The sequence below is a fragment of the Hemibagrus wyckioides genome, linkage group LG26 (assembly GCF_019097595.1).
Source record: "Hemibagrus wyckioides isolate EC202008001 linkage group LG26, SWU_Hwy_1.0, whole genome shotgun sequence".
Lineage (NCBI taxonomy): Eukaryota > Metazoa > Chordata > Actinopteri > Siluriformes > Bagridae > Hemibagrus > Hemibagrus wyckioides.
The window spans coordinates 19,996,106-20,021,024 of NC_080735.1; the positions used below are offsets into that span (position 1 = coordinate 19,996,106).

At 38.4% G+C, this 24,919-nt stretch overlaps 2 protein-coding genes across 10 annotated transcripts in view; one reads left to right on the forward strand and one right to left on the reverse strand.

The window, feature by feature from the left end:
* The window catches only part of LOC131346877 (B-cell receptor CD22-like), a 96,554-nt gene that overhangs the window by 6,946 nt on the left and 64,689 nt on the right, over window positions 1–24,919 (reverse strand). Inside the window, exons 1-5 of one of the 6 annotated variants that reach the window (XM_058380610.1) lie at window positions 5,523–5,765; window positions 4,848–5,032; window positions 3,036–3,118; window positions 1,993–2,331; window positions 217–468 (exon numbers count right to left, since the gene is read on the reverse strand). The exons of 3 other annotated variants lie outside the window; for them this stretch is intronic. In XM_058380610.1, the coding sequence (XP_058236593.1) occupies window positions 217–468; window positions 1,993–2,331; window positions 3,036–3,093 (649 nt within the window). In that variant the 5' untranslated portion in view covers window positions 3,094–3,118; window positions 4,848–5,032; window positions 5,523–5,765. Of the gene's footprint in view, window positions 1–216; window positions 469–1,992; window positions 2,335–3,035; window positions 3,119–4,847; window positions 5,033–5,522; window positions 5,766–24,919 lie in introns of those variants that run through there. 2 more of the 6 variants (XM_058380608.1, XM_058380609.1) reach the window with 2 other exon arrangements.
* LOC131346899 (B-cell receptor CD22-like) lies at window positions 11,410–19,988 on the forward strand. 4 transcript variants are annotated; one of them, XM_058380661.1, is made up of 11 exons: window positions 11,410–11,726; window positions 13,652–13,734; window positions 14,324–14,668; window positions 15,280–15,528; window positions 17,219–17,476; window positions 17,566–17,823; window positions 17,913–18,167; window positions 18,277–18,358; window positions 18,443–18,488; window positions 18,599–18,685; window positions 19,626–19,985. In XM_058380661.1, the coding sequence occupies exons 2-11, from the start codon at window positions 13,677–13,679 to the stop codon at window positions 19,722–19,724; spliced, it is 1,737 nt and encodes a 578-aa protein (XP_058236644.1). In that variant the 5' UTR covers window positions 11,410–11,726; window positions 13,652–13,676; the 3' UTR covers window positions 19,725–19,985. The 4 variants fall into 4 exon arrangements, with proteins under 4 accessions (XP_058236644.1, XP_058236645.1, XP_058236646.1 ...); XM_058380662.1 differs by having other exon boundaries at window positions 14,327–14,668; XM_058380663.1 differs by having other exon boundaries at window positions 17,913–18,161; window positions 19,626–19,984.

The following is a 24,919-nucleotide window of genomic DNA, read 5'->3' on the forward strand; positions in this document are numbered from 1 at the left end:
TCCTAGATGTGATGAGATGAGATGGTTTCAGGTTTTTGGACCACAGTGTATTTAAACAAAAGAAAAATGTGATGGAAATAACAATGACAACAAATAAAATTATCGTAATTAAATAAAAAACATTTCTAAAATGTTTACTTTTTAATGTATGTGGGTCTAAGATTGTTTTTTCTATCATCTTAAAAATTATATAAGAAGAAGGTAAATAAAGCTCACATCTGACTCTGAGGGTTTGAGCAGGAGAGTGATGTTCATATCCTCTTACAGCACAGCTATAACTGCCTGCATCCTCACTGCTGACTGACTGCAGACGGACTTCATTTCCCTCGCTGGTCTTTGTGGTTAAATGATGGCTGTTTTTGTACCAGATGAATGTTGGATCAGTCAGATTGCAGGTGGTTTTACAGGTCAGAACGGCTGATTGTCCCTCTGTCACTTCTGCAGGAGCGATCTGAACATCAAGATGATCTGAAACAAGAGAAAAATCAGTAAAACTGTCCTAAAGTCAATGCTCTGCTTTCTCCAAATCACATGAGACAAACAGCAGCATGAATGTTCCAGGCACTCTGAATAATCAGGTACAAACTTATGAAACCTATTTCAGTAAGAACATGAAATAGATAGATCTTCATTAATCTGGTACAAAGCTGTTCAATGAATAAGAAAACATCATATTAAAATTAGATTTATTTTAAAGAAGGATACCATAAGCCCACTTTTAACTTGGATGTCCAAGATGACACTTGGATGAAACTGAAGGTACTTGACTACATACATCCACTAACTTGGGACTAACTTCAAGCAAGAAATAGAAAGCATGGGTAAAATATGCAAAAAACCTGCACAGAAAGAGAGCAGCTTCTGAAGAACTGAATCCAGACCTAAACTCTATAAAGAATCCATGGATGTAATTAATTATAAATGATTGACAATGCTCCAGTGTGGATGAACTGAAAGGTTTGTTACACAACAGTTACAGAAACTGGCTGATTTAAGGCCCAGATATTGTGAAGAGGTTCTGCAAAACAAAGGATGGCAACCTAAACACTGAACCACTGTAACTGTGTGTAACAGGCTTTAATGGTAAAGGCCAACACAGTGAAATCAGCATAAGGCAAAAACAAAGGACAGCAGTCAGCGATGCAAACAAAACAGCAGAAAGCAGGTCAATACATGGGCAAACTAGACTAGAAACAAGGCTCAGTACAAACGATAATTTGTGCCACTGTGTTGGTGCCCGTGTGTTTTATTTTCATGATAGCGGAAGTAGAGAACAGGAAGTCTCAGAATTGGGGTGACGGGTCTCTCTGCTGGGTGTTACGGTAAATAGCTGGCAATGTTGTGACACTATGTGTGGAAGTGGGGGTGTGGCCAAGTGCCAGTTTGTGAATGGAAGGAGGAGCCGAGGGAAGTGAGTGGTAAGGATCACATACCTGTGGAGAATTGAATTAAGACTGTTCTCTGTAGCAGTGAGCTGTGGCAGGGATAGAAGATGGAGACGTGTGTGTGTGTGTGTGTGTGTGTGTGTGTGTGTGTGTGTGTGTGTGTGTGAAAAGAGAGAGAGAGAGAGAGAGAGAGAGAGAGAGAGAGAGAGAGAGAGAGAGAGAGAGAGAGAGAGAAAGAAATAATGTGTGCCCTGAAAAGTGAGTTATAAAAATAAAGGTTCAGGTGTGATCTGCCTCCAAGCCTGCCTCTAGTTTCCTCCAAACACGCTACACTGTGATCTGTAATGAAGACACTACTGAGTGTCCACTTACTTTCTGTATAATAATTATGTAGATTTTTAAACATAATCATCTATTTTTAGAAAGTGTTTTGGTTGAAAAGTGAGCTTGTGGCATCTTTCTTTAAAATAAATGCCATTTGCTTTGACATGTCGTTTTCTAATGAAGTGAAAATTATAAAGTGCAGAAAAAAAGACTGTAAGTGTGGATTAAGGGTCCAAAGACTTTTAGGGTAATTATATGTAGAAAATAAATTGATTTTATTTACCTGTAACAGTGAGTTCAACTCCAGGATAACCCATGTATTTGTCTTTCTCTGTGTTTGTTGTGATTCTGAAGTAGTACATGTGTTCATCTGTTTTCTTCACATCACTCAGTCTGAGGGAGAAGTGATTCTGTCCATCTGTTAAATACTGCACTCTACCTGAGTAACCTGTTTCTTTACACAGATCAGTCGGCTCTTTACCCTTAACTGGGTTTATTAACCAAAACCCTTTCACTGTAAGACGTGTTGGGTGTGTGTAAGTGCCGTTCATAAACACTGTAGATCCTTTTAAAGCACAGAGATTTCTTTGGCTGTATTTCACACTCCATTCAGTCCCCAGAGCTGCTGAAACATGATAGATGAAAGAGGTGATTAGAGGTCATTATCCTGAACCCCATCAAACACTCAGTTAGCTCACAGCTTCACTTTTCTCCTCTGGAACTCCAGGTTGGAGAAATAAAAACTATTCTTCACCACTGGAAGAAAACTGTGTGCAGGATTTGGGGTGTGTTCAGAATTCAGGACTCGTCATGTGGAATTAATAATCAAACTGTGAATCTGCATTATGATCCACTATTCACACTTTCAGTGTTAAGTGTTTTATACTTTAAATCCAGTGAAACTTTGCAAAAGTTGCAATTTGTTACATTTTTATTTACTCATGATTCTTAAATTGATCTTCATCACATTTGTCTTGTGTGATATCAGCTGGAGTGAGGAGCAGCGTTAAGTTTCTGACAGTTTGATAACCACAATGTCACACATAACACAAATACCTGGAACTTTTCCCTGTGTAAATACTGAATACACCAAATCTGAATAGAGCACGATGTGAGAATTTAATATAGAAATGTATTTAAAATTCTGCAGTCCACTGATTAGACATTTGAGAAATCTTTCAGACACCACAGCTGCTAGTGACACACTGATATAAAACTACAGATTTATACATTTGTAGATAAAAAGTCTCAACAAATATTGGTGATTAAATCTGTATTTACTGTCTCCAGTGTGTGTGACTGTGATAATGTAAATGTAAGATTCACCTGTGATCCTGAGGAGAAAGATCAGACAAAGCAGAGAAGATGTTTTTAGGGACATCATTCTTCTATAAAGATTCTATATGTAACTAAAAACATAAAATAAAATTACACCAAGTAACAAAACCAGCATACAAGATACTAAACAGTTAAACTGAACTTTCTTTAGACTAAATGATACATAACTATGTGAGAGATGTTTATTTATGGAAGGAGTCTCCAGTGTCAGGGCTTTGTAACAGTCAGAGGTGAAGCTGTAAATTTCCTGACATCTTCAGGACAGAGGAGTTTATACTACATCGTTTCTCAGTAACATGACAAGCTGCTGTTTCTTTTGTCTTTTTATGAGAGAGAATAAAGAGAGACTGGTGAGGGAATGACTGTTTATAGCTGCTCTAAATGTAAAAATGTTTTATGGACATTAAATACATCTTTAAGCAAATAAATAGGTTAAGAGAGGAAAAACAATATATCCTACAGATATTAGGAGCACTCTTTAAGCGTTTACAGACATTTTAATAAATCACAATAATGGAACATTCACAAACGAAAATCTGTGCATGAATTCAATGATAGCAGCTCTGTTCAAAGCAACTAATGAAGGATTAAAATGCACTTAATTGTCATGCACTAATCACATGTTAATTAAATTAGCAGCATCTAATATTTAAAGGAGAGTTTTTTCAAACACAGATCTAAAGTTAAATAGAATAAAGTTAAATGAAGTGAACTAAAACTTATGCATATTTTACAAGCCAGGGCTCTTAAAAAAACTTTTTAATCTTTAAAACTTGCATATGTGTTTTTCTATGAACAGAAAGTGATTTGTTCCTTTTATACCCCTACTGGTAGGAAAGTGTAATGACAGTAAACTGATAATGAGGAGTTCAGTCCCACTTTATCACATCAGCATCATGGAGTAATTACTGACTTTGGTGCTCACAAGATGCTGATAGATGAAACTTAAAATCATATAAAAGCTGCATCTTTATATAGATTTAGATGCAGAGCTGCACAGCTTGTAGGGGGCGTGTCACTCTGTGTGATCACCTGCCAAGACTGTTGCTGATTGGCTGTGTGAATCTACAACACTGGGCTTGTTACAGTTAGCACACAGTGTTACTTCTTACTGTTCTGTGTGTTTATCTTAAGAGCTTTTGACACGCTCCACAATTAGCAGTACTTTCAGCAGGCGACTGTGCCTTTAAAGGGGAAGTTGTTTACCGTATATGGAGATGTGTAAATGAATGTGGTTGTGCAGAAGCAGAGCAGCTTACAGTGTGTTGCTTTTATCAACATCCATTGCATACTGTGTATGTGAGCATGTGTGATATCATTTTGCAGAAAAAGCCACACTTCAAAAATCTACCAGAAAATGTAAACTACCGTTTGGATTCTCATTTCCACATCCTGCGATTCAGGACACACTACTTCTGATCTCAGACACTATTTAGAACAGATACTAGGAAAATTGGGACTCTTCCCTTTTCCTTACACACCTCCTTCAACTCATCAGAAACCAAAGCAGATGTGAGTGTGTTAAAGCAGGAAAATAATAAATTACACAAGACAAGATTAGTCCTGAGCCTGGACTCAGAAACACAACACAAAGAAACATGGCCAAAATATCGTAATATAATATAATAATACTTAAAGACATTTTTACGATACATGATATGTGTCACAATGTAAAGAGTTTTACAACAAATTATTTACATTACTATTTACAACAAAATAGTTTTATAACAAACTGTTGGCAAAATAGCAAAGGCACTGAGAGTTCAATACATATTCATTATAAAATATTAATTATTTCACCTTTAAAACCCTCCATCCATTTTCTGTCCCTCTTGTCCCACACAGGGTGATGGGGAACCTGCAGCTTATCCCCAGGCACAAGGCAAATAAACCAGTTTTTTTCTCTACTGTGTGCAACAGTAGGTTAGTTTATCTTCTTAGATCTTTTGGAATGCTCCACAATTAGCAGTACTTTCAGCAGGCAACTGTATTTATAAAGGGGAAGTTGCTTACTGTATATGGAGATGTGTAAATGAATGTGGTTGTGCAGAAGCAAAGCAGCTTAGAATGTGTTGCATTCGACGTCCATTACATACTGTGTACATGTGCATATGTGATATCAGTTTTCTTATTTATACTTCTTCTTTTCTTCATTCATTATTCTTTATATAATTTGATTTATATCATTTAATCCGCAAGGTTTTGTGGGCAGAAAAAAGTTTCCAAGGATCCACACTTAAAAAATCTACCAGAAATATTAAACCATCCTGCTACCTTTTGGGTTCTCATTTCAACATCCTACATTTCGGTCCATACTAATTTATTTTTTAAATTAATTTATCACTATTTAGAACAGATACTAGGAGAATTGGGACTTTTCCTTTTTCCCAACACACCTCTCTGTCTACAGGAAATATAGGCATTGGATTAATGAGTGACATTAGTAACATAAAAAATTAAATAAATTTTTCTTACCGTTTCTACTCGACCCTCTTGTCCAACAAGCAAACAGCCAAATGAGTGTCGTTAAGGCGTGTTGCTGATGTCATATGTAGCGCATCATTTAGTTTCCTGTGTTAGCTGAAGAAATGGTTATTAATCTCTCTAAACATATTGTTTAATAGCACGATAGCAGAGAGTTTTCTGAGTTTCTGAACTTGCCTTCTGTTCTACACAAAAGCAAATAAGCCTCTGAGCCTCTGAGACTCTCAATGGGCAGAAAATGTACATATAAAGAGCAAATTTAGTAAATTAATGATATTAAACGTTAAAGTTTTTTTTTTTTACCATGCCTTCTCCACCCTCATGTCTAGTGATCAAACTATGACTAATGAAGTGTGAAAGATTGTGTTTAAGAAGTGTTGATATTCACACCATTTCACTCCCCACAGGCTTTTAACAGGCTTATTATATCATGAAATAAAAACTAGAGACACAGGTTCCTATACCAAAAAATTTCACGAGAACCCAAGCCGAGGAAAGTCTTCCTTCCCACTTCTCTGAGGAAAAAGCAACGTCAGTGCAACTTAAGTTTTATTGCTTTATTTTCTGGCTAAATAATAGAAGCCTTTATTGTGACCTAGTCCCCTGTGCTGTTCCGTTCCCCTGCTCAGCGCGCTACACAGCACCACTCAGAGAGAGAGTTGTGACACTCCCATAGGCTTCTGTTAGAACTGAAGAATATTTCCAGCAATGAACCCCATTCAGTTCAGTGGTTCCCAAATGGGGAAGAGGTTCTGGGGAACATGGAGAGCAATCTGTCCAGGGTCCTTCTCTCTACTACTATCACCAGTAAGTCCAGCTCTGTTCCCATCACAGAGACCGCCATCCTCACCAATCAGTCCAGCCATACCACAACTCTCTTTCTGCAGCTTCTGCCCCAGCACATCAAAGCATAGAAACGGACATTGGCCATCAGAGACTGGTAAAATATGTGAAGCAGTTTTTTGCAGATGTTAAAGGAGGCAAGAATCCTAAGGAAGTACAGACAGCTCCGTCCCTTCCCAAGGACAGTGTCTTTGTTCATGGTCCAGTCCAGCCTGTCATCCAGCTGCTTCCCCAGATATTTATAGGTCCTGACCATTTCCACATCAACCACCCGTATGGACACAGGTTGAGAGTGTGGGTTGTTCCTAGAAAAATCCATCACCATCTCATTGGTCTTGAATGTGTTCAGCTGCAGATGGTTAGACCTACACCACTCATCCGAGTATTCTGAATATGGCAGAGTTCAGAGTTACACTGGAAGTCAGATGTGTACAAGGTGAACAGTATGGGAGAGAGCACAGTCCACTGTGGTGCTCCAATGTTACTGACCACAGTGTCTGAAGTACAGCCATTCAGACTGACATACTGTGGCCTGTCAGTGAGCTAGTCTGTGATCCATCTCACCAGGCTCGATTCTACTCCCATTCCTGACAGCTTCTATCTTAGATTGTGGGGGCAAATGGTGTTAAAGGCACTAGAGAAATCATAAGACATGATTCTCACTGCACTGCTCTCTTTGTCCAGATGGGAGTAAGTCCTGTGTAGCAGACAGATGATGGGCATCATCTAGACCCAACTTCACCTGGTTCTCAAACTGCAATGAATCATGAGAGTGGTGGACCTCTGAGGACATGGAGAAGAAGCTATTCTAAAGACTTCATGATGTGTGAGGTCAGAGCAACTGGCCTAAAGTCACCGGGTTCCCTGGAGTGAGTCTTCTTGGGGACTGAGACAATACACAAAGTCTTCCTCTGAAGTCTTTACTTAACATTGTAATATTAAATATAATTATAATGCAGGATTTATATAACATTGAATATTGCATTGATATAGTTTACAATGATGTGACAGGAAAAAGCTCACAATTGATTAAATGTTTGTAAAGCAATTCTTTCCACATGACTGAGAGAAATGAACTCAAATGAGTCACAGCAGGTTAAGGTCAGAGAGAGAACCACTATGGCTTTACAGGACTGTAAACACTGATATACAGTACACTGTCATGATACAGTAAAATAACAATATTCATTTAGATAGTGTTATTATACTCACTTCAAATAAATGGCCTCATTTAAAGACACACTGCAACTTAAAGCACCAGTGTAAATGTAGTGGTTATGAAAAAAGAAGAAAATGGTAAAAAAAGGGATAAATCATATTAAATTTAATATATTCCTTGAACATATGTTATAGTGTGCAATATTGTATTATATCTTCCATTATTTATTTTGAATACTGATCGGTTGATCATTTTATTCGTTTTGCCTTTCTCTGTGAGGGTTCACCTATGGAGGGAGAGGGTGCACTGCTGAATTAATACACGTCTTCAGAAGAAGATGTAGCAGCTCTGTCTCCTGTGACTTTTTTCTTAACTGTTTATTTCTCATCAAGGATTAAAGTGTACCTAAATGCATTTACATTATCTTAAACATGTTAACAATAGCATATGACGTGAATGTCATTGTTTAGAGTGTTGTATGAGTTGTTTCAAAGTGTTTGAGGGTTATATCATTTCAGCTAGTCATGCTAACAGCGGAAACTATGCGTTTGCAGCGATTATTTTGTTCATAATTCATATTGACAATGAGCAGAAAACACAAAATAGTCATAAATTAAGAGCAAAACTAGCAAGTGTAATGTTCTAAAATTATGATTAAATATTTACTGATACTAAAGTGCTTTGAAGAAAGCTATTTGGATTAAATATCCTCTTTCTAACAGAATTGTCATCATTTCCTTCTTCTTTATGCTACAACTGTGGGTTTACATTGTCATTTACAGTCAGAACACATGTCTGTTAAAGTAGTGGCATTTATTTACTGACTTACAGCCGAGAAAGGAGACCGCTTAGCATGTGAAGCTAACATGCCCAGCATATCCTGTGTGTAATCATGCTAGCTGGTACCAGTGACGCATGTTAGCTGAAGTTTGTTTTATTAACTGGTGATGTTTTTGTATTGTGGACTTGTGTGTTTACTACCGCTGCTGAATTGTACAAAAACAAATGCAACACAACACAGTGGTTCTCTGAAAGCCTATAAAACTAGAATAATTTTAATTATTTTATTAAAGAGTTATTAAAGAGCTCAGATTGTGCCAGCGTGAGAATAAACGCTGTGTAGGCACTGTGTAGAGAGTGGTTTTACCACGTCTGTCGACATGTGTGAACAGATGCAACAACTTAATGCCTCAGCAACACCCAGTTTGTGTCAAACTGTCACTGTACACTGCAGGATAGAAATGCATTGTTTATTTATAATATGGATAATAAAATATGGGTTAGTCCATGTGGGACAGTTTGGCCCTTGCTGTTTTTAAAGCTGTCTTCTACCCTGGTCTGAAGGTGGAGTCTCTAGACTTCAGTGTGTTCCTGTCCTCCATTAACTGGAACAGAAATGGTCAGTGTTTTATTGTCCTGTAGCTTGTCCTGTAGTTTAGTACTGCTGCTCTGCCACATGGGGCAGCCATGAGCAGCTCCTTGTCAAATAAAAATTTTAATTAAATACACAGTCATGGGTTAGAAAAGTAAATGGCAATGGGCTGAGCACACAGCCTTGAGGAGCCCCAGTGCTCAGTGTGGTAGTGCTGGAGATGCTGTTCCCGATCCAGACTGAGGTCTCCCAGTCAGGAAGTCCAGGTTCCAGTTGCAAAGGAAGTTGTTCAGGCCCAGCAGGTTCGGCTTTTCAATCAGGTGCTGAGCAATGATTGTGTTGAAAGCTGAACTGAAGTCTATGAACAGCATTCATATGTATGTGGTGTTTAAGGGCCAGGTGGAGGGTTGTGGTGATGGCATTGTCTATAGAGCAGTTGGGATTATATGCCAACAGCAGGGGGTCTAGGGAAGGTGGCAGCAGGTTCTTCATGTGCCTAATTACAAGCCTCTTGAAGCACTTTATAATGATGGGTGTGAATGCAACGGGACAATAGTGATTGAGGCAGGACTCTGTAGACTTCTTCTGTACAGGGACAATGGAGGTGGTCTTTATGTATGTAATAGAATAGAATAAACTTTATTGTCAGTGCACATAAGTACAACGAAACTGTGGATGCTCTTCTCAAACACAGTGCACTGAATAAAATACCATAAAAAGCATAGCAGATAGTATATAAAATAAGAAATAAATAATTAAAATAAACAATTTAAAGAAATACAAAACACTGTACAGGTGTAAAAAACGGTTCCTGTTTAAAGTGCACAGTGAAATTGCACATTTTATGAGGTAAAGTGTATATTGTGTGTGTGTGTGTGTGTGTGTGTGGGTGTGTGTGTGTGTGTTCAGTGATTGTTTGCAGTCTGAATGGCCCAGGGGAAAAAGCTGTTTGTTAGTCTGGTGGTTTGAGACTTTGTTGACCTGAAGTGCCATCCAGACGACAACAGGTCAAACAGGTGATGAGCAGGATGTGAGGAGTCTCCTGTGATGGCCTTGATTTTTCTGAGGCAGCGGGACCTGGATATGTCATCCAGGGAGGGCAGAGGGCAGCTGATGATTTTTGAGCTGTATTTATCACTCTCTGCACAGTTTTTCTGTCCTCAGCTGTGAAGCCTGCATACCACACACCCATACAGTATGTCAGTGTGCTCTCCACGGAGGCGTGATAGAAAGCCATCAGCAGGTTTTTGTCCAAGTTGTTTTTCCTGAGGACCCGCAGGAAATGCAGCCGCTGCTGAGCTTTCTTTACTAAGGCCTTGATGTTGGGAGTCCAGGAAAGGTTCAGCCGAGATGTGGGGGCCCAGGAATCTGATGGTGGAGACAGTTTCCACATGATCTCTGTTGATGAGGAGGGGGGCGTGGTCCTGTCTGTGTTTCCTAAAGTCCATAATTAATTCTTTAGTTTTATGTACATTCAGTGTCAGATTGTTCTGTGAGCACCAGACGGACAGGTTCTCTACTTCAGCCCTGTCAGCCATCTCATCCCCTCCGGAGATGAGCCCAACCACGGTCGTATCATCTGCAAACTTGATGATAGCGTTGTTTGGGTGGGATGGAGTGCAGTCATAGGTATACAGGGCATACAGTAAAGGGCTCAGCACACAGCCCTGAGGGGATCCAGTGCTGAGTGTGAGCGTGCTGGAGAGGTGGGGGGTGTTTATATGTAGGGAGATATTATATGCTGCTCAGAGATATGTTAAAGATATCAGTAAAGACATCTTCTAGCTGTTCTGCATACTCCCTGTGCACTCTACCAGGAATGTTGTCTGGTCCAGCAGACTTCCGTGGGTTAGTCTCCGTGGAACAGTTTGGCCCTCGCTGTTTTTAAGGCTTTCTTCTACCCTGGTGGTGTTTTTTTTCCTGAGGTAAATCAAATGGCCTGCATTTAACAGTGAAGTACTCCACTAGCGATGAGCAGTAATTAGAAATAAGCACTAGAAATAAGAGTTATTGCACCATTCCATGTTGATGTAAACACACACAATCACCGCAAGTAAAAATGTAAAAATATATGAAAAAATAATGTAATAAACTATATTACTTTGCTACTACTATTGTCAAAGCTATTGTTATAGAATATGCAAAATATTTACTTTCAAGTGCTGAAAAAAGCTTAAATTTCCACTTTATTTCCTATTTTACATAAGTTTTGTGTTTAGAAAAGTAGCTGCTCGTAACTGCCCCATGTGGCAAAGCAGCAGTACTACAGGACAAACTGCAGGACAATTCAACACTGACCATTTCTGATCCAGTTAATGTTAATGGAGACAGGAAAACATATTATATTACCATATAATAAATAAATGATGCATTTTTATCCTGCAGTGTGTTTTAGCTCTTGTTTTATGGTTAAACAGATAGTTTGACACATACTGGGTGTTCCTGAGGCAGGAAGTTCATCTGTTCACAGATGACTGAGGTGATAAAACCACTCTGTACATGGTGTTTATTCTCATGCTGACCCTGCTCTCTTTAATAACAACTTTAAAAGTTATTCTAGTTTTATAGGCTTTCAGAGAGCCACTGTGTTCTGATCCAATATTTATATCAGTAAAGCATTTTTTTTAGATTTTATTTTATGAGATTAGAGAAAAGTTTGTTTTTTTCTCTTTCTTTATCTGAGTATTTGCGCTATTTCAGAAGAAGTGACTACTTCAGCAGAAAGAACAGGAAAACAACAGCAACACTTGAAAACCACATGCACTTCTCCTGACACTTTATTTTCTGCTCAACTGTTGGACACGAGGGTCAAAAGGACACGGTAAGAAAAAAGTCTTTAATGTCTTTAAACATGTCTTTAATGACTAATTTCACTCATTAGTCTAATATCTACATTTCCTGAACATTGACAGGTTCCGTGTTCAAAATATTTTCAGTTCACATGTCATTTCTTTAGCTAATTTGCTTAATTCAACTTTTACGATTGAATATGAGAAAACTGTAAGACTGTTTATTTTGTAGCACATATCATGTACCTTAAACATGTCTTTAAGGGTCATGATATTATATTGAAATATTTTGGCCCTGTTTCTTGTCCAGGCCCAGGAGTAATCTTCTATTATATTATTGATTATTTTCCTGCTTTAATAGAGTCAGATGTGCTGTTGAAGGAGGTGTGTAAGGAAAAGGGAAGAGTCCCAATTCTCCTAGTATCTGTCCTAAATAGTGTCTGAGATCAGAATTAGTGTGTTGAGATCAGCACTGTAGGATGTTGAAATGAGAATCCAAAAGGTAGCAGCATGTTTTACTATTTCTGGTAGATTTTTTAAGTATGGCTCCTTGGACACTTTCTCTGCTCACAAATCCTTGTGGATCAAATTATGTAAATTAAATGATATAAGGTATAATGAATGAAGAAAAGCAGAAATATAAATAAGAAAACTGATATCGCATATGCACATGCTCACATACACAGTATGCTATGGACGTTGATAAAAGCAACACATTTTAAGCTGCTCTCACAACCACATTCATTTACACATCTCCATATATGGTAAACAACATCCCCTTTAAAAGTACAGTCACCATCTGAAGGTACTGATAATTGTGGAGCGTGTCAAAAGGTCGAAAAAAGATGAAAGATGCTACCCTACTGTTGCACACAGTAGAGAAAAATTGGTTTATTTGACACTTTTGTAAAAGGTTTCTCCATCTCCAACACCGTCTTACTAAAGTCAAGGTCCCTCTGTGTTGTACTGCACATGAAAGAATCAGGAGTTCCCCCTGGAGCACATTCTAGAAACTCACCTGTGTGTCACCACAAACCTGAACATTAACTGACTCAAAGCCTTTTATCTTCACATATGTGAATTTTAAACACTGACCAATGTTATGGCTACATGTGTGCAATGTGGGCGTGGTTCATATGAGCGGTGCTGAGCCCTCATGACTTTCAGAGATTAAAAACATCAAAAATACGTCTGTTTTTTTTTTTTTTGGAATCCAAATTGTCTTATTTGTGGTAAAAACAGATTTTGAGGATTTCAGAGGATTATTTAGGATTTTTTTTTTTTAACTGGGAACAAATACTCCACCAGCAGTAAGTAACACTGTGGGCTAACTGTAACAAGAACAGTGCTGTAGATTCAAACAGCCAATCAGCAACAGTCTTGGCAGGTGATCACACAGAATGACACGCCCCCTACAAGCTGTGCAGCTCTGCATCTAAATCTGTATAAAGATGCACCTTTTATATGATTTTATGTTTCAACTGTCAGCATCCTGTGAGCACCAAAGTCAGTAATTACTCCATGATGCTGATGTAATAAAGTGGGACTGAACTCCTCATTATCAGTTTACTGTCATTACACTTTTCAACCACTAGGAGTCAGCTCAGGGGTAGTTCAAAATATACAAACATCCTCGTGCACAGGAACAAATCACTTTCGGCGCATAGAAACACACATATGCAAGTTTCCTCTCTCATGAAGTCAAAAGACAACAGAAACAGCAGCTTGTCATGTTACTGAGAAACGATGTAGTATAAACTCCTCTGTCCTGAAGATGTCAGGAAATTTACAGCTTCACCTCTGACTGTTACAAAGCCCTGACACTGGAGACTCCTTCCATAAATAAACATCTCTCACATAGTTATGTATCATTTAGTCTAAAGAAAGTTCAGTTTAACTGTTTAGTATCTTGTATGCTGGTTTTGTTACTTGGTGTAATTTTATTTTATGTTTTTAGTTACATGTAGAATCTTTATAGAAGAATGATGTCCCTAAAAACATCTTCTCTGCTTTGTCTGATCTTTCTCCTCAGGATCACAGGTGAATCTTACATTTACATTATCACAGTCACACACACTGGAGACAGTAAATACAGATTTAATCACCAATATTTGTTGAGACTTTTTATCTACAAACTGTCAGAAACTTAACGCTGCTCCTCACTCCAGCTGATATCACACAAGACAAATGTGATGAAGATCAATTTAAGAATCATGAGTAAATAAAAATGTAAAAAAAAAATGCAACTTTTGCAAAGTTTCAAAATTTTAATTAAAATAGACAAAAACATTATTTATTTGCCTAAACCTGAGTTCCAGGATGAAATATTGTAGTTAAAAAGGTGTCTGTCAGTGACACTGGACTTAAAGTATAAAACACTTAACACTGAAAGTGTGAATAGTGGATCATAATGCAGATTCACAGTTTGATTATTAATTCCACATGACGAGTCCTGAATTCTGAACACACCCCAAATCCTGCACACAGTTTTCTTCCAGTGGTAAAGAATAGTTTTTATTTCTCCAACCTGGAGTTCCAGAGGAGAAAAGTGAAGCTGTGAGCTAACTGAGTGTTTGATGGGGTTCAGGATAATGACCTCTAATCACCTCTTTCATCTATCATGTTTCAGCAGCTCTGGGGACTGAATGGAGTGTGAAATACAGCCAAAGAAATCTCTGTGCTTTAAAAGGATCTACAGTGTTTATGAACGGCACTTACACACACCCAACACGTCTTACAGTGAAAGACAGGTTTTGGATCATAAACCCAGTTGAGGGTAAAGAGCCGACTGATCTGTGTAATGAACCAGGTTACTCAGGTAGAGTGCAGTATTTAACAGATGGACAGAATCACTTCTCCCTCAGACTGAGTGATGTGAAGAAAACAGATGAACACATGTACTACTTCAGAATCAGTACAAACACAAAGAAAGACAAATACATGGGTTATCCTGGAGTTACACTCACTGTTACAGGTAAATAACATCATCTTATTTTCTAAATATAATTACCCTAAAAGTCTTTGGACCCTTAATCCACACTTAATTCAAAGCTTTTAACTTTTTTTCCTACATTTAATTTTCACTTCATTAGAAAACGACATGTCAAAGCAAATGGCATTTATTTTAAAGAAAGATGCCACAAGCTCACTTTTCAACCAAAACACTTTCTAAAAATAGATGATTATGTTTAAAAATCTACATAATTATTATACAGAAAGTAAGTGGACACTCAGTAGTGTCTTCATTACAGATCACAGTGTAGCGTGTTTGGAGGAAACTAGAGGCAGGCTTGGAGGCAGATCACACCTGAACCTTTCATTATTTTCTATAATTCTCTTTTCAGTGAACACATTATGTCTCTCTCTACACACACACACACACACACACACACACACACACCTCTCTTCTATCCCTGCCACAGCTCACTGCTACAGAGAACAGTCTTAATTCACTTCTGCACAGGTGTGTGAACCGTATCACTCATTTCCCTCGGCTCCGCCCTCCATTCACAAACCGGCACTTGGCCACGCCCCCACTTCCACACATGATTACGAGTTTTACTGATTTTTCTCTTGTCTTTTAAGATCTTGATGTTCAGATCACTCCTGCAGAAGTGACAGAGGGACAATCAGCCGTTCTGACCTGTAAAACCACCTGCAGTCTGACTGATCCAACATTCATCTGGTACAAAAACAGCCATCATTTAACCACAAAGACCAGCGAGGGCAATGAAGTCCATCTGCAGTCAGTCAGCAGTGAGGATGCAGGCAGTTATAGCTGTGCTGTAAGAGGATATGAACATCTCTCTCCTGCTCAAACCCTCAGAGTCAGATGTGAGCTTTATTTACCTTCTTCTTATATACTTTTTAAGATGATAGTTGATAAAGGAAAACAATCTTAAGCAAACATACATTTTAAAAAAAAGTTTTAGAAACATTTTAGAAATGCTTTTTATTTAATTATGATAATTAGTGTGATTGCATCAGCAATCACACTCTTGTTAACGTCACTATTTATTATTATTATTATTATTATTATTATTATTATTATTATTATTATTATTATTATTATAATTATTCCGTTTCCTGGACGCGCTACTAGTCGTAAACGGTAATAGCTAAAATTCTGGTTCCAACGCTAAAATGTTCATCATGTGTTTCTTAAGTGTGCTATTACTCGGGGGCGCCGCTAACAGTTTTGGGCCCTATGAAAAAATTTGAAGTTGGGCCCTCTACCTCACGCATTCTGCACCAAACATACAAACCAAGCTAGATATCCAAAATCTTTGTCTGCAGTTTAGTCATAGTACTGACCTCTGGCTTTTTTTATTTGTTTTGACCACAGTGTATCAGTATTTAGTCAGAGAACAAGCATAGCTGTAGCTAGCAGATGATTTATTGTGCAAATGTAAATGTTATACAGAAATAAAGTATAGTAATACAGTAATTAAGTACAAAAATAATAACTGAAAAATGCAACATTTTTAAACATGCATTACAAACACAAAAAAATATTGGTTTCCGCACGGGCATTTAAGGAGAGCGCGCACAGTTCGGCTTTTCTCGGAGATTTTCGGGAGCTGTCGTAAACAAGCATGTAAAACATTACTAGTCCTAAACGGTAATAGCTAGAAACATGGTTCCAACGCTAAAATGCTGCTCATGTTGTGCTTAAGTGTGTTATTACTTTTCATGCTGATAAGTATTATAGTTTATTTTATATGCATTTTAAAAGCATTATGGACTTCAGACCGCTACTGTGTGTGTGTGTGTGTGTGTGTGTGACGTCAGCTAGAGTGAGGGAAGAGGTTGGACGCATCGTCTTTAAACTGTTCCCAGCGCGCGCACTAGTTCGTTTAAACTTCATGTTTTAACTGTGACTTTAGTTTGTATTTATTATTTGAGAATGTAATGCAATAGTTTAAGCATGTATAACTTTTATATTTGTAACCGAGTGCAGCACTAAGTGCTGTGATGTAAACCTCATCTTCATAAGTTAACTTGCCAGTGTTATCTTTCATTGCTTGTGGTACTTTGTTAGCGCGTCCGCCTGCCATGGTGGAGACCCGGGTTCGAGACCCGCTTGGAGTTGTATTTATGTATTATTTCAGAATGTCTTGTAATAGTTTAAGCAACATATTCACAATCACACTCACATTTTCTTCTGGAAATGCAGCATTCTAGTTTTATTTGTTATTTGTTGTCATTGTTATTTCCATCACATTTTTCATTTGGTTAAATACACTGTGGTCCAAAAACCTGAAACCATCTCATCTCATCACATCTAGGATTTTTCCCAAAATCTGGGAAATAAGAAAATACAAGCATTTATAGCATGGAATCCCTGATTTATCACAATAAGAAAGATTAAAATAAAATGTTGAGCCAATTATTATAATGAAAAAAGTTGCAATAAATGCTAAAAATGGTTAAACACTGGCTTCAAGTCTTGATGAAAGACAGTAAAGAAGCATTAAATATGACCATGAACTGCTTTCCTCACTTTAATCATGGAACTTTCTAGATGGTCCAAAGAATGTCTCAGTGTCCATCAGTCCCTCTGGTGAGATAGTGGAGGGCAGTTCAGTGACTCTGACCTGCAGCAGTGATGCTAACCCACCTGTGAAGACCTACACCTGGTATAAGCAGGCGACATCAGTAGGAACAGAAAAGACCTACACCATCTCCAAGATCAGCTCCATGGACACTGGAGAGTATAAGTGCAAGTGCAGTAATGAAGTCGGACATCAGGAGTCCAGCAGTGTGTCTCTAAATGTTCTGTGTAAGTTAAAGCTGAAGATCTCCTCACAGCCAATAAGAGCTAAAACTGTCATTGATTTACTTAAAGTGTTATCTTTCTGTCCATTTTAGATCCTCCAAAGAATGTCTCAATGTCCATCAGTCCCTCTGGTGAGATTGTGGAGGGCAGTTCAGTGACTCTGACCTGCAGCAGTGATGCTAACCCACCTGTGAAGACCTACACCTGGTATAAGCAGGCGACATCAGTAGGAACAGAAAAGACCTACACCATCTCCAAGATCAGCTCCATGGACACTGGAGAGTATAAGTGCAAGTGCAGTAATGAAGTCGGACATCAGGAGTCCAGCAGTGTGACTCTGAATGTTCTGTGTAAGTTAAAGCTGAAGATCTCCTCACAGCCAATAAGAGCTAAAACTGTCATTGATTTACTTAAAGTGTTATCTTTCTGTCCATTTTAGATCCTCCAAAGAGTGTCTCAGTGTCCATCAGTCCCTCTGGTGAGATAGTGGAGGGCAGTTCAATGACTCTGACCTGCAGCAGTGATGCTAACCCACCTGTACAGAACTACACCTGGTATATGGAGAAAGAATCATCACCTGTAGGATCTGGACAGAGTTACAGAGCTGTACAGAGTGGACAGTACTACTGCAAGGCTCAGAATAAACACGGCTCTGACAGATCAGCTGCAGTAACTGTCACTTTTAGAGGTTCTTGTGAGGATTTTTCATTCCTGTGAGATCACTTCTCTGTTCTACATCATGCACTGTTTGTGAACTTGTAAAAAATCTGTGTGTGTGTGTGTGTGTGTGTTTGTACTATCAGATGTTTCTGTGATTGTGTATGTTGCTGTTGGACTTGGACTTTTTGGGCTTGCAGCTCTTCTCTCTGCACTCTTCTGGCTGAGGTGAGAATATTTGTGGTGATAAATTCATCACTAATGACTCTGAAGATGATTACAGTGGGTAAATATTTGACTTTATGTGAGCAGAAGCAGGAGACAGAAGAAGAAGAAGGCAGATGAAGGTGACTGTCAGGTGAGTTATTACAGAAATTTCCACCAGGTGTCTCCTTTGTTCATAATAATCTCTTACAGTAAAGATCTTCAGCAGAACCTGCTCATGTTCTTCTCCCCTCATCTCTGCAGAACACTGGAAAGATTGCTCAAGACGACACATACGCAGCTCTGGACCCTGCAGGACGGGCAGCTGATGACGTGTATCAAACACTTGCAGTAAGTGTTTATAAATGCAGTTACTCGTAGCATGTTTGATGACTAAACCAGTGTTTTTCAACCTTTTTATAAGTACAGCACATTTTTTACATAAAAAACAATCCCATGGGACACCACCAACCAAACAGTTTACAAAATGACACGCTATACCCTAACCCAGTATATAATGACAACATAATCTCTCAGTTTGTTTGAGTTCAGTTACTAGGTAGTTTGTTTTGAGAGCTCTTTCCTTCAACTTTGTGTTTTTTTCGTTAATGCTGCATGTTTCTCAGTGTGTTCACACAGGCATATAAAATAGTCTGGGATCTTGTTGTGAAGTCATGAGTGTTTAGTTTGGAGATGGAATTTAAGCTTTCTTGGGTCCATGGCACTGAGGGATAGCTTTTTCCCACACACCAAGTATAACGGAGTTGGTGCAGTCAGATTCCCAGTAGAAGCAAATCCAAACAAACATCCGGGTCAGAATTTTGTCCAGGGCCTGGTGCAGAATTTGCACTTTTTAAATATTTATCTAATGCTGTCTTTGCTGCATATAACACACCTCATTAATTCTATTGTCATGAATTAACAAGATCTTTATTGCTCTACCTACTGAAGTTGAGGACTTCCATTACTCTCCCAGTCACTACACCGCAGGCACAGGTGCTCAACAATGGCAGAGTATTTCTAGTAACCTCATAATAATAATAATAATAATAATAATAATAATAATAATAATAATACAAAATAACAACAACAACAACAACAATAATAATGATAATAATAATAATAATAATAATAATAATAATAATAATAATAATAATAATTATTATTATTATTATTATTATTATTATTATTACAGAAATGTCCATCAGGTGGCTGCTTTGTTCATAATAATGTCTGACAGTAAAGATCTTTAGGAGAACCTGCTCATGTTCTCCTCCCCTCCTCTCTGCAGAACTCTGGGCTGAGTGTTAAAGACGACACGTACACGACTCTCAACCCTGCAGGCCGGGCAGCTGATGATGTGTATCACACACTGGTAGTAGGTGTTTAATGAAAAATACAGTTACTCGTGATATGTTTGATGATAAATATTTTATTCTTGTAAATCTAAATCCTATTAATCCTGTTTTTGGTTTTAGATTTTTAATTTTAGAGTTACATTATTGATCCTTCAAATTTAACAAAGCTACTCATATACATTGCTTCATTTTGTCTCACTTCAAATAAATAAATAAAACATCTTTGTATATGAAGAACTCGTGTCAGTAGTTAAATATTTTTACTCTTTTTTATTGTGCTTGTGTCAGTTCTGTAACCACATGACACTTATTATGAATAAAAACTTCTGTTCCAACAGTCCAGTTTTGAAATGGATTCTTACATTCATCCTCTCACAAATAAGAGAGAGTAAAAAATAGATTATTGCTTTTAACATAGATTTGATTAGGTGTATTTTTAATTTAAATTATCTACATTAACGTGGGGAAAATGTATGTCAAAATAATCTAATACACTTTATACTTTATAATTTTTTTCTGTTTCTATACTTCTACAGAGCTGCTTTGAGACAATATCCATTGTTAATAGAGCTATACAAATAAATTGAATTGAATTGAACTTGAATTAACACTCTACTACTAGTATCTTCAGAGCTACTGTTATACAATAGGCTAAATATTTACATGGGGGAAATAGATGTAAAAATAATATAATACACTGTACTACATTGCTACTACAATTGTCAGAGCTACTGTTATAGAATATGCTAAATATTCACTGTAAAGTGCTGAAAAAAGCTTAAAATATCACTTTATTAAATATTGTACATGAGATTAATTTTTAGAAAAGTAGCTGCTCGTGACTGCCCCGTGTGGCAGAGAAGCAGTACTGTACTACAGGACAATCTTCAGGACAATTCAACACTAACCTTTTCTGTTCCAGTTAACATTAAGGAGAACAGGAAAACATATTGTATTTTCCATACTATAAAGAAAGAATGCATTTTTTCACCCTGCAGTGTGTTTTAACTCTAGTTTTACAGATAAACATTTTGACATAGTGAGATACTGGGTTTGCTGAGGCAGTAAGTTTATCTGTTCACACATGTTGACCAAAACCACTCTGTAAACAGTGCATACACAGTGTCTGTTCTCATGCTGACACACCCTGCTCTCTTTAATAACAACTTTGAAAATTGTTCTAGTTTTTATAGAACAACTGTGTTGCAAACCATTTTTTAGCATTAATTCAGAAGTGGTAGTAAACACACAAGTACACAATACAAAAACATCAGCAGTTAATGAAGCAAATTTCAGCAAAGATGTATTGCTGTTTCCAGCTAGCATGATTACACACAGGATGTACCGGGCATGTTAGCCTCATGTGCTAAGTGGTCTCCGTTTTCTGCTGTGAGTCAGTAAATAAATGCCGTTCCTTTAATAGACGTGTGCTCTGACTGTAAATGACAAATGTCAACACACAGTTGTAGCCTAAAGAGGAAGGAAATGGTGACAATTCTGTTAGAAAGAGCACTTTTTTCGTCTTTTTAATATTTATATCAGTCAATCAAATTCAATAATATTTTCAGCATTCTTTTTTCAGATCTTATGTGAGTAGAGAAAAAGTTTGTTTTCTCTCTTTCTTTGTCTGAGTATTCACCAAAATATGTCAAGTGAAGTGATTACTTCAGCAGAAAGTGGAGCAAAACAACAGCAGCACTTGTAAACCACATGCACTTCTCCTTAAACTATTTTCTGCTCAGCTGTTAGATACGATGGTCGAAAAGAAGCAGTAAGAAAAAAAAACATGTTTTTTAATAGTTTCATTCATTCATCATCCTGAACTTTGAGAGGCTATGGCTAATAAGCTAATAAGGCTATGGCTTGTTGTGACTACCAACACACTGTACAAAGTATACACACAGTGTTAATTCTAGATTATTAACCCCAAGGGTGTAACTTTGGTTTCAGAAGTGGAGGGGACACAAAATGGGGGAAAATGTTTTTGATTTGAATCCCAGTTCCTGCATTTATGTACATTTAGGGAGTATGGTGATACAAAATCCAGGAAATAATTAAGTTGATTATAATGATAAATTCTGTCAAAAACAATAGTAGGCTACTATACTGTCTATATAAAAAAGATGTCTTACTTTCTTTATTGTTTAATAGCAGCCGATCACCAAGACTTGAGAAAATCATTTTATAAAGTCAAAAATGTTCACCATTAACGTTTTGTGTGTGAATAAAATGTAAATAATATGAGACTCAATTTCCACTGTTGAACAAACTTTTATTTTAAACTGTACCTGTGTAATGAAGTGCCAGAGGTGTTGGTTGTAGAATCCAGCGGTTTTATTTGCAGCAGAATCAACAGGCAAAAACGTGGTCAAGAAAAACAAAGTGCGAGTCAAAACCAGAAACACACTATAACAGGTAAACAAGTCCGAAGCGCAAAACAGAACGGGTGAGCGAGAAACAAGCGAGGTCATACACAGTAATCCAAATAACACAAGGCAAGATCAGTGGTCAAAAAACAGGTGAGGTCAAGCACAGAAATCGAAGCAGAGATCATAAACTCTCAGTATGTCACAAGGGAACAATACTTAGCGTAGATACACTATATTGCCAAAAGTATTCACTTACCTGCCTTGACTCGCATATGAACTTAAGTGACATCCCATTCCTAATCCATAGGGTTCAATATGACATCGGTCCACCCTTTGCAGCTATAACAGCTTCAACTCTTCTGGGAAGGCTGTCCACAAGGTTTAGGAGTGTGTTTATGGGAATTTTTGACCATTCTTCCAGAAGCGCATTTGTGAGGTCACACACTGATGTTGGATGAGAAGGCCTGGCTCTCAGTCTCTGCTCTAATTCATCCCAAAGGTGTTCTATCGGGTTGAGGTCAGGACTCTGTGCAGGCCAGTCAAGTTCATCCACACCAGACTCTGTCATCCATGTCTTTATGGACCTTGCTTTGGTCACTGGTGCACAGTCATGTTGGAAGAGGAAGGGGCCAGCTCCAAACTGTTCCCACAAAGTTGGGAGTATGGAATTGTCCAAAATGTCTTGGTATGCTGAAGCATTCAGAATTCCTTTCACTGGAACTAAGGGACCACGCCCAGCTCCTGAAAAACAACCCCACACCATAATCCCCCCTCCACCAAACTTTACACTTGGCACAATGCAGTCAGACAAGTACCGTTCTCCTGGCAACCGCCAAACCCAGACTCGTCCATCAGATTGCCAGATGGAGAAGCGCGATTCGTCACTCCAGAGAACGCGTCTCCACTGCTCTAGAGTCCAGTGGTGGCGTGCTTTACACCACTGCATCCGACGCTTTGCATTGCACTTGGTGATGTATGGCTTGGATGCGGCTGCTCGGCCATGGAAACCCATTCCATGAAGCTCTCTGCATACTGTTCTTGAGCTAATCTGAAGGCCACATGAAGTTTGGAGGTCTGTAGCGATTGACTCTGCAGAAAGTTGGCGACCTCTTCGCACTATGCGCCTCAGCATCCGCTGACCCCGCTCCGTCAGTTTACGTGGCCTACCACTTCGTGGCTGAGTTGCTGTCGTTCCCAAACACTTCCACGTTCTTATAATACAGCTGACAGTTGACTGTGGAATATTTAGGAGCGAGGAAATTTCACGACTGGATTTGTTGCACAGGTGGCATCCTATCACAGTTCCACGCTGGAATTCACTGAGCTCCTGAGAGCGACCCATTCTTTCACAAATGTTTGTAAAAACAGTCTGCATGCCTAGGTGCTTGATTTTATACACCTGTGGCCATGGAAGTGATTGGAACACCTGATTCTGATTATTTGGATGGGTGAGCGAATACTTTTGGCAATATAGTGTATGTGTGGGCGTGCTGCTTAAATGTCCATGGGAACCGGAAATAGATCACGTGACTAATCAGAACTCCGGTGAGGGTTGCCTTAGATGTTCAGATTCCCAATGGGAGGTGACAACCTGAAAATGTAAAATAAATGACTGTGAAATGAAATGAAATTAAATGAAAATAATTTTACAGGATGTCTGTCAGAGACACATCCACCAAACTGCAGGGCTTTAGAATAGAAACAGCAGAAAGTTTTTATAAACTGTGTGTGTTACATAGCTATTATGTATTATCACTTGCAGATAGACAGCAGCTACATTAATATAGGGGAGAGCGGGGACGATTGCAACATGGGGCAGTTGCAACAAGGCTTATTTCTCCAATCAGGAATGAGCTAGAGTGACAATACTCATACTGTACATGCTCAGTGAGCCCCTCCCCCCATCTGCAAGAAATCAGCCATGTGTGACCATTCCTTCTAGAACAAGCAAAATTCAAGTAAAAAAGTATTTTTTTTTAATGCTCAGAATTTTTCTCATACTGTTTAAACTGTTTTTGTGAAGCATTATTCATTCATATAATTTAAATCAGTGTTTTCTTAGCTTCTAATAGGCATAGCTAGCAAGTGTCAAAGCTGTTGTGTCTAGCTAGCATAGCAAGTTTTATCATGGCTGTCAGAGTAGGGACAGTTGCAACAAGGTGTTGCAACCATCCCACCTTGCTGTTGCAACAAATTTCATGCAAAAGATGTGTGGAACATGGATGAAACAGGGGTTACAACTGTCCAAAACCCAGAAAATATTGTTGCCAGGCATGGCGGTAGACAGTTTGGGTCATCCACATCAGCAGAAAGAAGGACACTTGTGACCCTTGCTTGTGCAGTCAGTGGGGAATATGATCCCACCTCACTTTGTATTCCCTTGTGTCCATTTCAAAAAACATTTTATCCGTGATGGCCCACCTGGATGCATTGGAACAGCCAATGCATCCGGGTGGATGCTGGTAGAAGACTTTATCGTGTTTCTGAAGCATTTCCAACACCACAGTCCTCAGTGGATGCTAAAGTCCTGCTTATACTGGACAACCACTCATCCCTTTTGTCTCTGACAGGAATAAATTTCTGTAGAGACAATGGAATTGTCTTGCTTTCCTTTCCACCTCACTGCTCTCACAAACTACAGCCACTGGATCGTACTGCTTATGGTCCTCTAAAATGAGCTGTGAACTCTTTCTGTGCCTCATGGATGAAGAGCCACCCAGGGCTGACAATGTCAATTTATGACATTCCTGGGATTGTTAGGTTGGCCCTCCCTTTGGCAGCAACACCAGCAAATGTGCAGTTAGGTTTTAGGTGCACTGGCATTTGGCCATTTAATCAGGAGGTCTTCCAAGATGTTG